General features: G+C 40.2%; 1 protein-coding gene across 2 annotated transcripts; it reads left to right on the top strand.

Annotated features, from left to right (window-relative positions):
* Window positions 1-495: 495 nt before the first annotated feature.
* On the top strand, window positions 496-17,092 carry MCCC1 (methylcrotonyl-CoA carboxylase subunit 1). 2 transcript variants are annotated; one of them, XM_052685523.1, is made up of 19 exons: window positions 496-768; window positions 1,676-1,722; window positions 2,262-2,401; window positions 2,847-2,942; window positions 3,101-3,222; window positions 4,116-4,263; window positions 5,075-5,196; window positions 5,677-5,788; window positions 6,108-6,189; window positions 6,269-6,396; window positions 7,871-8,054; window positions 8,328-8,437; window positions 8,814-9,030; window positions 10,061-10,147; window positions 10,686-10,735; window positions 11,687-11,824; window positions 12,732-12,839; window positions 14,054-14,125; window positions 15,505-17,092. In XM_052685523.1, the coding sequence occupies exons 1-19, from the start codon at window positions 515-517 to the stop codon at window positions 15,622-15,624; spliced, it is 2,337 nt and encodes a 778-aa protein (XP_052541483.1). In that variant the 5' UTR covers window positions 496-514; the 3' UTR covers window positions 15,625-17,092. The 2 variants fall into 2 exon arrangements, with proteins under 2 accessions (XP_052541483.1, XP_052541484.1); XM_052685524.1 differs by lacking the exon at window positions 496-768 and adding an exon at window positions 876-984.
* The last annotated feature ends 585 nt before the right edge of the window (window positions 17,093-17,677 follow it).

Consider the following 17,677-nt stretch of genomic DNA (forward strand, 5'->3'; position numbering starts at 1 on the left):
CAGAGCACGTGCCTGCAAGCTCTTGGAGCCAAAGCGACGGTGCTATTTTCCAAAGCTGCCCCAGGGTCAGGTTGAACTACTCTGACCATCCCAGCCCAGGTGTGCAGGCACTGCGGGGCTGCTGTGCGATGTGCTGGGTGCCCCATCCCAGGAGACAGCCAAGGGCAGGCTGGAAGGGGCTCCGATGGAGCCGCAGGTGTCCCTGTTCAGTGCAGGGAGTAGGACAGATCTTCTCACGCTGCATTTTAGAAAAGGCAATAAATAGAAGTTGCCTGCATAGCAAGTGTGCTCGTTGTGTAAGAAACTGTCTGCCTCTGAGCATGGAAAACACGTAAGATGCATTGCATAGTGCCACAACGGCAGCGGACAGTTTGCGTGTTTCTGAGGAAAAGCTGTTTAAATATTCAGTCCGAAGGAACCTGCAGAGGTCATCAGGCTGAAATGCCCGAACTTCAGGGCTCTCTCAGGCACATTACAGCAGGCATTATCCAAACGGCTCCTGACCGCTGCCAGGATGGGGCACGGACCGCTCACTAGGAAGCTGTTCCAGTGTTCGACCACCCTCACAACACACAACGCTTACGTCCGCCGGAACCCCCGGCTCCGGCTCTGCGCCATCTCCTCACGCTCCGCCATCCGCACCGGAGAGCGCAGAGCGGAGCCCGCCCTCGTGACTCCGACCGACCTCCGACCCCCCACACAGGGCAACCCGAGGCGTTCCGTCCTCACGGCACGCCTCCAACTCCGTCACCAGTTTCGCTGCACCAGGTTTTCTCGCTTTTATTTGGTCCGCCATTTAATCGCCCCCCACTCTCACCCACTCCCCCCCACCCTTGCCGGCCCACCACGCAGCCGCCCGCCCAGCCCGGCCCTCCCGCCTCAGCCACTGACGGCCCGCCTGCCGCGCACACCCCGCCCCGCCAACATGGCGCTGGCGCTGGTGGCCGAGGGGGGCCGGCGCTGCCTGCGGGCGTTGCAGCGTCAGTGAGTGCGGGCCGGGAGGGAACCGGCGTTGGCAGCGCCTGCGGGGGGAGGGAGCCGGGGCGGCGGGGGGCCGTGTGCGGGAGGAGGACCGGAGGAGCCGCGCCGACGGGCGGAGCGCTGTGCGCTGAGGGGGCGGCGGGCGTTGGGCCGCTGCTCGGGGCGGGACGGGCGGCACGGAGCGTGACCGCTTCTGTGGAGATCAGCGAGCCGGAAACACCCACGGCCCCCAGCACGGCAGCTTCTAACGGGCGGTTTCCAGCACGGTTGCCCTGCAGGCTGGTTTGGGGTTTGGTGCCCTTCTCCGCTCCCCCCCGCTGTACAGACAGCTCTCTCCTGTGCTGCTCGTGCCTTTCCCTCACACTTGCCCTCTCTGCAGTAAATCCCAGTGTCTGATGTGCCCACCGAAAGATAAGAATTTGCGAATTTGCTTACGTTTGCTGTTCCAATCTGAACGCTGCTCAGAAAGCAAGAGGGCAATCTGTTGTTCCCGTTGTGCCTAAAGGGGAGCCCTTTCAAGGAAACAGCGAAGTCTGTACAACCTTACCATGTTGTGCTTGGTTATGCTGTGTTTAAATAGCAGTATCAGCAGCTTCAGAGTTGAACTGGTGCTGTGCTTTCACCTGAAAATAGAAGTTGTTCAGCTGCAATTCCTTTGTCTGCTTTTGTAACAGTCCTGTGTTTGTAATTGCAGACCATGGAGTCCTGCGCTGCTGTTGGCAAAGCGTGCCTCCACAGCAGGTATGCTGTGCTTCCTTCGGCTACCAGCCTCCATTGCTTGTGTTATGTGGGTGATTTTGCAACAGTTTTAGACTGTTTTAGCTGTAATTCTTGTATTTGTTTTTTTTAATGAACATTCTATATTTGTATAGTTTTGGAAAACAGTTGTTTGTACCTGACTTAACAGAAATCACCTTTAATTTGTGACAGTTTTATCTGTCATGGTGGTACTCAACTCACATGAAAACTACTAATTTTCATGATGTTTTCCTGTGTGATCCTTTGTGATACAGAGATGGCAAAGCCAGATATGACAGTACTTAAGCAACATTAGAAATGAGATAGTAAAGTTTAACAAGGTGATCTAAACCGACCCTCTTGTCAAATTTCTTAAAAGGATACGTTTTAGAATTCTGAGATGTATTATCATTTTATTGGTTATTTTTAACTGTGCCAGTTTAACTAAAGAAGTACATAAGCACCATAAATAGTTTTATTTCGAGGAGTGTTTTTAAGGGTACATTTTGAAATTGCTTACTGTGCTTTGGTCTTTTAAACAGAAAATCACAGCATAGGGAAGATTCTGATTGCAAACCGAGGAGAAATTGCGTGCAGAGTGATGCGAACGGCAAGGAAGATGGGTGTGAAGTCTGTAGCAGTTTATAGTGAAGCAGACAGAAATTCCATGCATGTAGCAATGGTGAAGTATATTCATTACATTTATGATTGGAAACACTGAAGCGTGGGACTAACATTCATTTACAGTGGTAGTTAATGAGTAAGCTAAATGTGAAAGTTGGTGTGTGCAGTTGATTTTTCACTTCTCTGGAGTTGTTCCCAAGTTTCCCTGGAATCATTCAATGGTTTGCTTAATCTCAGTATTAACACCTGACACTGTTACAGGAAGTGCAGAAAAGTTTGGTGCCATTGGGAATTAGAGAATGACCTTTGATTTTTAGAAGGTCAGAATTTGTTTCTCCTAGTTGAGCTGCTCTCGGAAGTGAGAGATGTAATCTGAGATTTAAGAGATTTTAACTGTTGCATTGCAGCAGTCATTTTAAAATGAGCTCCGAAATCTGAAGCTAATACTGCTTTTCATTGTCTGTAATAAATAGTCTATGCAATATCTATTTTTGCTGTATCAGGCAGATGAAGCATATTGCATTGGTCCAGCACCCTCACAGCAGAGTTATTTGGCCGTTGAGAAAATAATACAGGTGGCCAAGACCTCAGCAGCACAGGTATGTTGGTCACAACCTTAAATCTTTGGATACATGCCTGATGTTTAGTTTTTCATGTTTACACGTGATAGTTCAATCTTTTGCTTGCCTAGCAATATGTTGAAGTTTCAGGCTAGTTTCTAATGCAAAAATGGGCTGGTAACTTTATTCTATTTTAGGCTATTCATCCAGGTTATGGTTTCCTCTCAGAAAACACAGAATTTGCAGAGCTGTGCAAGCAAGAGGGAATCATCTTCATAGGTCCGCCTTCATCTGCTATCAGAGATATGGGTATTAAAAGGTATCTAATTTGTTACTTGGTTATGCAATTTATAGTTTGCTAAGGCTAATTTTTTTTAATTATTTTATTCCACCAATTTTAATGTTCATATTTTTTGTTCTATTTTTGAAAGAATAAGTTCAAAGTTGCTGTTGACATAGGATTGTTCAGTCATTAGGGTTTCAATAATTAAGTACCCAGCTGAATCTAGTCTTCCAGGACTGGGACATTGCAGTGTTATATAGATACAGGTTAAGCAGTCAGGTTGTCTCTCTTGCATATTGGAACCATATCGTCAGAGGTTCTTGTGGCTGGTGTAAAATGGGATGGTAAGTTTTATTCATCAGAGGACCTTATTCTTAGTTACTTGTGCTGGCAACATTTCTTTGGTTTGTGAAGTCTAAGTAAGGGATAGGGAAATAAGGTTATTAGTAACACATGAAATGTGAATACTTTCAGAGAGCTAATCTGTTATCACTTGCTAATATGAGGGTGAATTGCCTCTGTAATTTAGCTAGTTTGGCATGCTTGTTGGAAGTTGTTGTTATGCTTGAGTCTTTCATGCCATCCTGTATGAAAAAAGCTTTATCTTTGTACAACTTTTAATGTAATTCTATCAAGGTGCAATGTGGTGATTTGGAAATGTGTGGTTTTGGCCTCCATGAAGTAGGCCAAAGGGTAGAATAGAACAGTAAGCCTGAAAACTGACTGCTGCTTTCATCTGGAGATCTTGGAGAAAAAAAATCCCCACTTGAATCATTTGATTAATTAATTACAGTAAAATTTGTAAGTAGTCCCACTGAGATCAGTGGAACCGCTTTTATGAGGAGAATTAACCAGGGCAACGTATGCAGGTTTGGAACTTGAGAGAAAAATGTCTTTGTCATTCTAAATGTAAAACTGTTCTGTCGAAGCACTTCCAAAGCTATAATGTCTGCTGCTGGCGTTCCTGTTGTTGAAGGTTATCATGGAGAAGATCAGTCAGACCAGTGTCTAAAAGAGAATGCCATGAGAATAGGATATCCAGTAATGATTAAAGCTGTTCGCGGCGGTGGAGGAAAGGTAAGGAAGCTGACACAGATCTGGTTATCATAGTTGTGATAGTTGTGATCTTGCATTAGTTTCTAGTGGTAGATTATTCTAAAAGAAATGTATGAAAACAAACTTTCAAACAGGCTATTTTTGGTTAGATTGTATTAGTAATGTCCAGTACAGCACAGTGAAACCTGGCTGCCCTTCATTGTTGAGTCAGGCAAAAAAAGTAAGTAGAGAGTGCAGAGTGGACACGTTTATTTTTATTGGTTGCATTGGATTTCTGGAAAATGACATAAGCAGGTGGACTGTTGTAGAGGTTTATCTGGGTGAAAGGAGTTGTTACTTAGTGACTTCATTAACTTCTTTGATTAACAGTTTTAAGTGTTACATAAAAATGATTAGAGATACATTTAATTTTTTTTTTACATGTGGATACTTTTTAATGTAGAATGAATTCCCAGCCTAAATCTGAATTTTACTTCAAAAACTTTTCTATGAAGATAGACTGACAGAGAATTTATTTCCAAAGTAACTAATAAAATCAGGTTTTTTTTCTCTGCCATTATTGAAACATTTCTATGATATTTAAGAATCAAATTGGATTTGGCAGTCATTTCTATCAATGGAATGATCATGTCTATATACTGCATTTTCAGCAGTGCTTCCAGCAGGACTCCATAGAGCTGACCTACTGCATGTTGGTGTGCATGTTTAGGCATTATTGTGAAGTTGCAGTTTAGTCATGAACCTGTTGGTGTGCATCCAGGATTTTTCCTGTATTCTTAGCTATTTAGATATGTTGTTTTTTTGTTTAATTTTTATCTTTGTCTTTACTAAGGGCATGAGAATTGCTCATTCAGAAAAGGAGTTTCTGGACCAACTGCAATCAGCAAGGAGAGAAGCAAAGAAGTCTTTCAATGATGATGCAATGCTGATTGAAAAATTTGTAGATAATCCAAGGTGAGAAAGGTGTCTTAATATAAACAGGGTAATGTTTATTTCACTGTTGAATGAACATAGGTGTTTTAATAATAGAAGTTGTAGTCTATAGCTCCTACCTGGCCTGTGACACTGAGCGTATTTTTACTTACTACGAGCTTTTGACAGAAGTATTTTAGTAATCTCGTACTTTACATCTTTCTTGAACCATCACTGTAAAGAAAGAGTTCATTAGGAAGAAGGCAGTGCCTTGCTTGTGCTGTCTGCTGGGCATGAGAAGATCTCATTAAATTCTTGGGAAGTTTGCCTAGCATTGGAGGACTGTCTGGATGGTGACAATTATCTGTTAATTTTGTACATAGAACAAAGCTCTACCTCCTGGTAGCTGTCTCTGAAATGGTGTGTTGAAGTAAATAAGGTTCTTGAGTCAGGACTGCTGAAGCCAGTGGCAGGATTGGTGCTTCAGTTTAATGCACTGTGACATTTGCTGTTGTGAAACAGGCATGTTGAAGTCCAAGTGTTTGGTGACCAGCATGGCAACGCTGTGTATTTGTTCGAAAGAGACTGCAGTGTGCAAAGAAGGCATCAGAAGATCATTGAAGAAGCACCGGGGGTGAGCAGAGTGCTCTTATGTTTTCTTTTTATATTTCTTTTCTTAATAAAACATTTTTAAAGCCATTGCTAATCCCATCTGTTCTATTTAAGGGGTGGAAATTAATTTCTAATTCTATTTACTTGTTTTAATTTTGCTGTAGAAAATGTTCAAAGTGGAAAAAAAAAATGATGTCTTTAGAAAAATGATTTCAAGAGAAAAATATTAATCAATGCTGTAAGTGAAATCTAAGGGTTATGCTGTGGTTTCTAAATCTTCATGCATAGGAGTTTAATATCACTGAAATTTGTAATCTTATGTATTTTATTATTATTTACAGCCAGGAATTAATCCTGAAGTTCGAAAGAGACTCGGAGAAGCTGCTGTGAAAGCAGCCAAGGCAGTGAATTATGTGGGAGCAGGTGAGTCTGAGTAAATCGACTGTGTTATGTGTCCATCCTGAGAGCATTTTGTAAAATGTCCTTTTCTTTAATACTTCAGGAACAGTGGAGTTTATTATGGACTCCCAGCAGAATTTTTACTTCATGGAGATGAATACCAGGCTGCAGGTGGAGCATCCTGTTACAGAGATGATCACTGGGACAGATTTGGTGGAATGGCAGCTTAGGGTAAGTGGTAATTGATTTTACATGCAGAGCCCCTGTTTGAGTACTCTGGTGAGTAGTGAGTGCCCTTTGATAGTGCCTGTGGGAGACCAGCTGTATGTTCAGGTGATTGTGTCGTACGCAGCCAATTGGGTGGAATTTTCTGCTTCATTTAGTTGTGGAGAGAAAAGTCATTTTCTCATGTATTTAATGAAATTATAGAGAATGTGAAAAGTAGGAGGACTGGGGTCCTGATTTTCTCCTAGCATTCTAACCAACTTCTTAAACTCTAGTTTAAATGTATTTCTGCCCCAAAAATCAGTCTTTGATCAGACTGCAGAAGGAAAACTCTACAAAAATATCTGATTTTTGCCAGTATGATCCTCCTAAAATAAATGTGTGGTTGTGTGGACTGGAAACAAGAGATTTCCTCACACATCTCACAGAGAGATTACTCGTGTGTTTGGACAGGAAGCTTTGGACCTTATGGAACTGGAAATTAGAAACCAATTTTATTTAGGTAAATCCAGAAGTCAGTTAAGTGAGTTCAAAAGAACAGCAGCATACATTAAGCCTAAGTAAGTAAGGTGGTGAAGTGTCTAACGTAAGCAGAAATTAAACCAAAATACCAAATGCTGCTGGAAAAAGGAGGAGCTTTTGGCTTGTAGGCCTAGGAATGGAAGCTGAGCATCAAGGACTGAGTGGTGTCCTGCTGTCCCTCCTGGAAGCTCTGGCTTGGTGACAGAAGGCAGAGTATAGAAAACCCTGAATAGTGAGAGATTAAATACTGCTCAGAGTTGTTAGGAAGAACTGGTATTTCCTGTGTGGATGGAGACTGTGGAGCTCCCTGCTAAAAGGTCTCCTATCTGCTCAGCTGCATCATGCTGCTTATTATTCTGTCCTTGACAGAGTTTTTTTAAGTCTCAAACTTCTGTGGTTTTTGTGTTTGTTGGCATTCCTGTATTTGTAATAAAAATGTCTTTGAGGAATAAAATGGACTTTTCTTGCCTATTGAAGATTATTAAATTACAAGGAATCTTTATAGAGAAAGAATCACTTAAATGTACAGATTCCTCAGTAGAGAGAGAATCAGCAGTGTGTGTCAGCAGCGCTGGCTGCTAATAATCCCTTTCAGCGTCTGCTGTTGGAGTCATTTTCTCTCTGATAAAATCTTGTCTTTGCTGATCAATCAACCTTCAACTTAAATGTTTAATTATTTTTTTTTGCAATAGGGGAAAATAAAATGATAACGTTTTCATCATGTTTTAGCTGTGTGAGGTCAATTTAACTAATAATGTAAAACACTTTGACTGGTGAATCTCAGAAAAAAGGAAAGAGTGATTTCAGAGTTTGCTACTTGTAATTTAACACTTTTTGTGTTGTTTTTTTGGTTTTTTTTAACACGCTTTCTAGTTGTTTGTGTTTGGAAGAGATAGACTTAACCTTTCACACATCAACAGAGAATTGATCCTGCATTAAAGAAGAAAAACTTTTTCAGGTTGCGGCAGGAGAGAAGATTCCACTAACGCAGGAAGAGATTCTGCTCCGAGGCCATGCCTTTGAAGCTAGAATATATGCTGAAGACCCTACCAATAACTTCCTGCCAGGGGCTGGGCCCTTGGTGCACTTATCCACCCCACCGCCTGATAGAGACACCCGCATAGAAACTGGGGTCAGACAAGGTACAGCTGAAGGCAGCGGTGAGATGGGAAATGTTTGATGTTCTATTTACTTCTTTATTCATCTCCATTCGAGCCATTGTAATTTTAATCCTACAAAAGCTTTGTGCTGAGATTTTCCTTGGCACTGAAAAGCCAGATCAGATCATTAAAGATAAATATTCTTTAAGAGCATACAGAAGCGTGGCCACAGCTTGTATCAGAGTTCACTGGCGTGTGTTGTGCTTTCAGGAAGTACATTCTTGAGTGTTACAGAACTTTCTTCATGTATTTTAGGTGATGAAGTTTCTGTTCATTACGATCCAATGATTGCAAAGTTAGTTGTGTGGGCTGAGGATCGTGAGGCAGCGCTGAGAAAGTTGCGGTACAGCCTGCGTCAGTATAATGTAAGTAAGAGGAACCCAGTGTGGTTCCCATGCTTGAACAAGGCTCTTGAACACCTTGAGCTAACAACGTACAGATACAATCACCTCTCCTTACTATTTCTGGAAAGTTTTCTTTGACTTTGCCCTGGACAAAGGTAATGTTTTGGAAGCAGAGTGTTTTTGAGAAATCTACACTTGTTTTTTTGTTTTTTAAGCATTGATTTCTTAGGTAATAAAACATACTAGTTGAATAAATTCAATTCTCAGAATTCATTGGTGCTGTTTTGTTGGTGCTGTGTAAAGACAGTTTCAATGCATAAGATGAGCAGAAAGCTGTGTATTCATTCATAAATTCATTTCACTTTGGCAATATGCTTCTTTTTTTTTTTTTAAACAGATTGTAGGATTAAGCACTAATATTGATTTCCTGCTGAGCCTGTCAGGACACCCACAGTTTGAGGCTGGAAACGTGCACACTAATTTCATTCCTCAATACCATGATGATCTGTTTCCAGCCAAAAAGGCAACCCCACTTGAAGTTGTGTGTCAGGCAGCTCTAGGACTCATACTGAACGAGAAAATGCTATCAGATGCCTTTAGAGATCAGTCAAGTGGTAAGGATCATTCTTCTTTTGCTTTATTTTACTTGTGACTGGATGAGACAGTGCTGTGAGCATGTGTGATTATTTTGTGTAGTCTCTTTTTGCCTTATTTAATGGCTGCTCAGTGTTCTGAGCATGATAGCATTTATCAGTTACTTACGCACACAGCAGACTGCGGCTTTGGATAAGAGAGAGATATTGAATATATCACACTATGAAGTACAGACTACTTTCCTAAGCACTCCAGATAGAGCCTGTCTGAAAGACCTTGGGGTTCTCAATCTGTGTCACTGTGTGTCCTTTTTGTTCTTTAAGCACACAGGCTCTGATTATCTCATTGTTGGTTCTACAGTTGGTTCAAGGTCTTCAGAGGTGGACTGACTGGCTGGGACTGGGGAGGGCAGTAGAGTTGAATGGAATGAACAGGACTCTGGGAGCCAAAAACTCATGAGTTCTGATGCTGTTAATGCCTTTACCACTGGCACATGTGATTACTGTTAAAAACTTGGTATAAATCTAATGTATGCTGCCAACTACCTCATTCCTGGAATATTTTGGAAGTGCAGAAGGTTGGGATTCTTGCTTTAGGAGAGGAGGAACTCATCAGGCAGCATTTAATAGTGGTGTATCCGATCAATTCTTAAAAACACCAAGTAACTGAAAGTCCCTCAGACTTTCCAGGCAATCCTCTACCGTGAGTTCAAACTCTTACAGTAAAACCTTTGGCTGAAATTTAATCTAGCCATAGAATACTGATGCTTTCTTGTCTTCTTCAAGGATGTGGTCATGGAGAACAGTCAATATTCTTCCTGTTAGCAAGTGCTGTTAGTGTCTTGTTTTTTGTAGGTTACACAGCCTCAGTTATTTCTTCTTGAAGTTTGAGTTTGGGATTGTCTCCAACCTTTTATGTGCAAAATAAATGTGTAAGTGTAATGGTAGTAATAATAGGAGTCTTTTTTTTTTTTTAAATGGTTTAAGTTTTAAATGTTGTGTGTTTTGCCAAACTAACTGAAGTAACATGTCTGTATATTTTGTATTTTAGATAAATTCTCACCATTTGCATCCAGCGCTGGTAGAAGAATAAATATATTATATACTAGAAAACTATCTCTACTGGATGGAGAAAACAGTAAGTGAATAAAAAAGCATGAATGAAGGAAGAGGAGATAGTTGATGGATCAAGTTATTTCAGTTGGTACTTGAATACTCAGGTTAAGAAATAGCAAACACTAGCAGTATCAGTTCTAAGCTATTGATGCTGGAAAGGCAATTCATAAGGTGGCAGGTTTAATTATTAAATGCATGCTCTTAGATCTGGAAGAGATATAAACTAAGTTCAAATGACAGTAGTAATGTTTGTTATTTAAATGAATAAGGGTGAGATTTTGAAAGAGCTTTTGGCTTTTGTTTGGCCTCACGTTGCTGTGATAGCATTCAGCACTTGTTTCCCATAATAAAATCTGTGCTCTGCCCAGGTAACTTGAAATGCAGATTCCCAGAGCATGACTTCAGTTCTGCTAAGCTAATCTGAAAATACTTTTTTTTTTTAGGTCTTTTTTTGGTCTCTTTATAAATCAAAACTGTAGACTGCATATTGCTTATTTGTTATTATTCTTTGGGTCTTATTATTAAATCTACCTACTCATGTGTTTTGTTTTATTGAGCAGTTGTGGATGTTGCTGTAACTTACAATCGAGAAGGGTCATACAACATGCAGGTACAACTAGACTTTGTTCACATATTTCATTAAATAAACATAGAATGAATTTCTCATAGGCTTCTATTCATACCAACTTTTAAAGTACATAGCTCCTACAGAATACAACTCCAGATACATAAACTTGTTTCTTAAGTGGTTGTCTCTAAAGTAGTGAGAAAATTATTGCACTACTGTGTGTATATGCATGTGTCAGTAACTCTTCATTTTTTTTTTTTTTGAGGATAGGACTATTGAGATAACCCTCATTGCTCAAACAATTCTCAGAGTATTTTGAGTGTATTGGTTACTGATAATGTAAGAGAGTTCTTAGAATTTACGTCTACCCATATAAGTAATGTCAGCAAAATCTAAAGAGAGGCTGGAAGGAATGTTGAGTCAGGGGTGATGAAATGCAGCTGGGGAGAATGTAGGCTGCTGAGAAGAAGGGAAGAATGGGGATTGAGGTGGAAATGGAGAGAATCTGGAGTTATGGGGTGGAGCAGCAGAGCTGTGTGCCTTGGGAGCCGATGATGAAGAGGACAGTGCTGTGGGAGTGCTACAAATTGAATGCAGCACGCCTGTGTTCACATTCATATCTTCACATTCTGAAGCTGTGGCACAGATCACATCACTAAACAGAGTAGTCTTCTTTTTTTATTTTTGTTCTACACACCCTTATAATTTTACTGAGTGCTGTTGCATGGCTTATGATAAAAACTGTCCTAGCAGGGATGTATCAGTTAATCTGAGCTGTCCACATTGGATACATAATACCTATAATACCTTACATCAATTGAAAAATACAGGATACATACCAGATTTATGAAAATGACTTTAAAAAAATATCCAGAATTTATCTGTGAAGAATCACAGCTTATGACTGTATACCAGAAATACTAACTTCTGCTTTATTATTTTAGTGCTCCTGAAGGGTTATGTTTTGTCCTTATAGAAGCATTTAACTTTCAGATTCAAGACAAAATGTTCCTGGTTTCTGGAGAGATCTTCAATGAGGGCGATTCAGTTTACCTGAGGTCTTCAGTTAATGGAACAATGTGCAAGTCCAAACTGGTCATTTTGGACAACACCATTCATCTCTTCTCTCTGGTAAAGTTCTTCTGGTTATCATCAAAAGTTTCAAGTCTTGTCCATGTGGATAAGCAACGTAAGTTGCAACAGAACGTGGAACAGAATCATAATTTAAATTTTTATATCATCCCCACTGTTTTGATACTTGCTGGATTTAGAGCTGCAATTAGAAGTTGGTTCTGAATGGGTAGATCAAGTAGCTGCAGAAAGATAAAATGTGATTAGGGGAATCGAGGGAGCTGTAAATGATGGTTTGGGGAGGGGAGGGACCTGTAATATTGAAGTGGTTCAGTATCTTATCTTGCACAGAACGGGAACGGTTGCTTCAAACTGTTACTTACTTTGTAACTCTGATAATTTTATATTTTCATTTTAAAATAAAATGATAACAAATAAATCAGGATTGATCTGAGGAAGGATAATTTCAGCCAATATTTAAAAAAAAAAAAAGAGGAATGAAGATTTACCAGGACATTATATACACTGTGTGAGTAATGGCATTATTTTGGTCTGTGAAACACTCACCATATTGACAGTGCTTGCCAATGAAGATGGCAGTGTCTTAGCAGCTTACCTCCCCCTTCTGCAAACAGCCTTTACTAATATTCTAGCACTTTCTATGCTGTTGCAGTGTAAATGGGGAAGGTGTGGATGTGGGGCAAAGGTCTGTGTGGAGCCTCATTTTTCACAGGCACAGTTCCTTCTTTTCTGGTCCCTCCGCAGCAGCAGACACAGCTCTTAAGGACTTCAGCATTGCAAAGCAGCTGGTGTGCCCACAGTCCTTTTGCTCTAGCCCCAGTGGTCTACAAGCTGAAACAGCTGCATTTACTTTTCATGAAGCTAGGTCTGTCCTGGCCCATGTCAGCACACGTACTAATGCTATTATTTTACTGTTAACTCTTGCTGTTGGTTTTATTTTCTGTAGGAAGGCAGTGCTCAGATTGGCCTTCCTGTACCCAAGTACTTATCTGCAGTGAGCTCAGCAGGGACACAGGGTGGTGCCGTAGCTCCCATGACGGGCACTGTTGAGAAGGTGAGTATAATAACAGGAGTGGGAAAACGAAGTCTGCAGAATGATATCAAAATTCAGTCTTCCAGGCGCAGTGTTTGATTCTGTACTACCAGGAAAGAATTAGGACCAAAAATGTCATCGCTGCACAACTCCTCCCAGTTTCCAATTTTCTAAAAGTCCTGTTTAGTTTTGATTTTCCTGTAGCAGCCCAAGATTGTTTTCAGACTTCTGGGATCTTTCAAGAGGTCAGGAAGGTATGAATACATAACTAATCTTACTCTTTGAATATTTTTTTCTGTCACCTCTATTGCTTTCTAAGCCGAAGTTCCTTGAAGCGTTACAGGCTGTTTGACCCATTTCATGTGAGCAAAGAATGTGATGAGACATTCCTGGAGAAATAAAAAAAAAAAACATTCAGTAATGTCTCTTTTGTTTAGTTCTAGTTTTTACTGCTTCTGTTTTTCTGTTGTTTTTTTTTTCCTTTAGCTCAGCAAATTGTATTTTTGTGCGATGGAGAAGCTTCATCATAACAGAGGTCTTCAAGATAATTTTAGTAGTTAGAGGAATGAACCCTGAAAGGGCAGGAGCTGTTTCGGAGGATGGAGTATACTGACTGTGGATCTCTTACATTCTTGAGTGATACTCCAGAATCCTAGAATATCCTGGGCTATAAGGGGACCCGCATGGGTTGTGGAGTCCAACTCTTGGCTTCACACAGGACAACGTGAACATTAAACCGTATGTTATGGGCAATGTCCACTTACTTCCTGAACCCCACCAGGCTTGGTGCTGTGAGCACTGCCTGAAGTTCAAGAAGTGCTCTGAATCAGGGCTGTGGAAGGATTGGTGGCTGCTGAAATCTCTCTGGACTTTATTTTTAGAAGAAACTTAATGGCTTGCTCCAGGAAGAGGTTCTGGACTTCATGTCTCAAAATAGAAGCTTTTAAAACCCAGATGGGGCAGAATACATTTTCTCTTCAAGTGTTTCCTCTTTGACACATAAATGACTTCCCAGTCAACCTGTTGACTGTTATCAGACCTCTTTGTAAAACCTTTGACTCCCCTTGAGTATTGTATAAGGAACTCGAATACCCAATTTGGCAACGATAAAGATATTATGAGGCTGTTCTGTAAATCCACTACTAAGTGGATTGTCCCAGCCAACATCTATCTCATGTATTTCAATGGCACAGACATGCGTGACTTTTTTTTTTTTTTCAACATTTGAATTGTAGGTGTTTGTGAAAGCAGGCGATAAGGTTGAGATTGGAGACCCTCTAATGGTTATGATAGCCATGAAAATGGAGGTGAGTGACTTTTTATATAAAGTTCTAGTTGCTGAGAAAATAAAAACTATGGTCATGCTTGTATCAGCTTTGATTGCATTAATGAAGAGTGGTGCAGATTGTTGCTTGCAGATGTTGTTATTGTTTTATATGCTGTATAACAAGCGTTGTGTCTGTTGAGCTTTTAGGGGATTACATTCGTTGTTATTAATAACAAATGATGATGATGTAATCCCTGGCACTCTGCAGATGTGTTAACATTCATCTGGTTCCCTTGTCAATCCTTCATTCCCCTCCCTGAGAAGCAATGATCCTTTCATTTTTCTAGTACAGACCTGTCTAGGAATATTTCTTGCTCTCCGTGATTCTGATGTCTGTAGTTACTTTGTGCAGAAATTCAGCTCATGGTGACTGCAAATGTGCCCAGGACAATTCTGTTGGACAATTTTATAATAATTTACACAAAAGTTTTACCAACAGCACACTAAAAATTATTTTAGTTGTCCACATGGCCATTGTCTGTTGTCACATTGCTTGGCCATGGCTCAAGTTGCTTGAACTATGGTCCTTGTAGCCTGAACTGTTCAGGTTTGGGTTTATTAGTTTATTTTACACTTTAGTTTGAGGTAGCAGAATTAATATTGTTGAGAAAACTCCCTTTTTCCTTACAGCACCTTTTAAAAATTACTCTAAAATAACATGGAATACAACATCTCTGCACACTGAGAAAATAACCCCATTTACAGTCGAATGCCAAACGTTTGTGTCTCTCCAGCTGACATCTCAGACCACTGGCTGGGCTGTTCTCCTTGCAGAGTGTGAAACTGCAAAAACGTTATTTAAATGAATCCTTGCTTAATGTGCTTTTGAATGTTAGGCTCATCCTATGTAGGAAACTGCTAAAATCAGAGCTTGAAAGGAAAGCTAACAGGTAGACCAGTGTGAGGATCAGGATTGCACATACTGTTCCTTCACTGTCACTATCAGCTGTGTTCATATTTCTCTGTCTGTAGTAAATCTGCAGATTCCTATTAGGGGAACAAATCTGTTATGTGATTAATATTGTAGACTAAAGCTGCATTATTTCTGCCTGCTAACTAATGTAACAGAGAAAATATTATGAAGCAAAATACCTTTCAGCTGTTTGTACTGCAGAATACGTTATTACAGCATTTCTGTCCCTAGCACACTTACCAAAATAAATGCTGATGAGGAAATAAAACTTGAAAAAGGGCTAGGGTAACATTTTAGAATACGGCTTAAAATGAATACAGAAGTGTTGAGGAAATAAGTTGGTTGTGTTCTAATTGCACCAGAGAGTAATGTTAGTGTTTGCTGGAGAGAGAGGGGGAAAGCAGGCAGCCCTTGTGCTGATTCACTGTTGGTCTGTTTCTACGCAGCATACCATCAGGGCTCCAAAGGCAGGAGTGATTAAAAAGGTGAATTTTCAAGAAGGTGCCCAGGCCAACAGACATGCTCCACTGGTGGAATTCATGGATGAAGCAGCTGAACCAAAATAAAACTCAGGGAAGGTGCATTTTATTTTTTCTACTTCTCTGATGCTCTCTCAGGAGGTTTCTTCACCTTTTTATCAAAGTGTTTTGTGTCACGGATTGTGGAATTGGTTTCCTCTGCACACACTCCGTTGGCTGCCAATTATTCTGACTGAACATCACTGTGCTGTAATTGTGTATATAACTTGTGGACCTATGTGGTTGTTGTTCAATGACTGTGTTTGCCTGTGGAAAGACCTCAGAGTGGGAAGAAACAGGTTTCCCTTAAAGGAAGGAGAGGTGAGTAAGGGCCACTGAGAGCGAAGGGTCTTCTGCCTACTTTGTCATTCAGAGATGCCTTTTTTCCCTGAGATGTGAGAGCACTGACATGAAGGAAACCTGGAAGGTTGTAATAATTTCATGAATTAATTTCTCATGCAGAATTCCTGCGTATGGCCTTATCTTTTTGCCTCGGCAGGGAATTCAGGACTGTTCATAGCCCAGGATCCCTCTGTCTTTTTAGGTGCATCTGTTTTCCCATTTACCTCAAGGCATAGTGGTAACTTGCATTTCAAATATTATTTTAATATACTTTGAGATACCTGATAAAAAGCATTTTAAGAATACATGGTGTGATTTGCTACACTAATCAAAGTTGGAATGTGACTGCTTTCCAAAAACAGCATTTGATCTTTAAAGATGAAGAAGTAGCACTGAGAGGTGATAAGCTTTTTTAATACTTGGAAAGTGTGCCAAAATAAAATATCAACTTCAAGATCCTCATTCCTTTTCTCATATTGTTGATGTTCCAAAGTGGTATTTATTAGCTGGAGTGTGAAGTACCAAGGTCTTTATAACAACATGAAACATGACTAGGAAAAATATTCTTTTTTGCATTTGTTGTGTTGTAAAAAGGAAAATTTGTAGGCTTTTTTAATTTGTAAAGCAAACATTTCTCAGACAGCATGCAAATAATTTACCAAATATTTTCTTGTTTCAAGGAACAGCTCAAAGATACAGGAACAGAAGAAAGTGTTTTAATTGTGACAGAATTAGAAAATCTTCTCACATTTTGGTTAAGGTGAAATTGTGCTGGTCATATGGACTTCTGATACGTTGCTTTTGGATGATAGTAGAGTTGATGCTGCACGAAGGAATAGATACAAATGCTGCAGTGATCCCAAATCTGTAGTTAGATCTGTGCAAGTGGATCCTTGTGCTGATGTGAAATCCTATTTCATAGTCAAGATACCGTGTCTGGGGGAATTTTCTGCTCAGATCCCATACCTGGCAGCCTTGCCTGCAATGCAGGCAAAAACTGTAGAAATGAAATGGGTCGAGGTGGTCTGTATATTAAAAACATTGAGCACTGCTTTTCAGTATCCCTGTTAATCCAATGACATCTAACAAAAAAATAAAATTCAGTGATCATCTTGTAGAGTATTGCCACAGTGATTTTTATTCACCACTAAATAAAAATTAAGCTTAACTTGGACTGTTTGTTTTAGTTTTTCCCCATTTTGTTCTTTCTTTGATTGTTTATGTACAAATGTTGATGTAAGGGGTTTTAATCAGCTATATGTGTATCATCTGATATCTGAGACACTGCAACCCACAGATTACATTTAGGAAGCAGTAATCTGAATGGTCACAATGGGCTCCACTACAGGTAAGTTGAGTGATTTGTTTTTATATAAAAATTGTGTCTGCATACAGAAATGGAAACTTAGGCCTGAAGGGGTGCTACAGATTTGCTTTTTTTTTTTCTGCTTGACATTACTCCATTTGTAGATCTGTTTTACTGTGCTGAATCTAAAGCAAAACTCACAGCGTGATGTTCTGTGTCCACACAGCCTGCAGTGCTTGCTTTTCCCAGCCAATGGACAACAGCATGTTCTTAGGAACCCTTGCTTCTGAAAATTAGCTATTAAGTTTTCTACAATCTGGGTTTCACTGAATTTTGTTTTTTCGAACAGTGATGGTTTGGTTTATTTTGGGATTTAGAAATCTATTAGAAAATCTCTTGCTGAAGTCACTGTCAGAATTTGTACACTTGAAATAGCTGCTGCAATGCAGCTCT

The sequence above is a fragment of the Tympanuchus pallidicinctus genome, unplaced genomic scaffold (assembly GCF_026119805.1).
Source record: "Tympanuchus pallidicinctus isolate F22 unplaced genomic scaffold, pur_lepc_1.0 scaffold22, whole genome shotgun sequence".
NCBI lineage: Eukaryota > Metazoa > Chordata > Aves > Galliformes > Phasianidae > Tympanuchus > Tympanuchus pallidicinctus.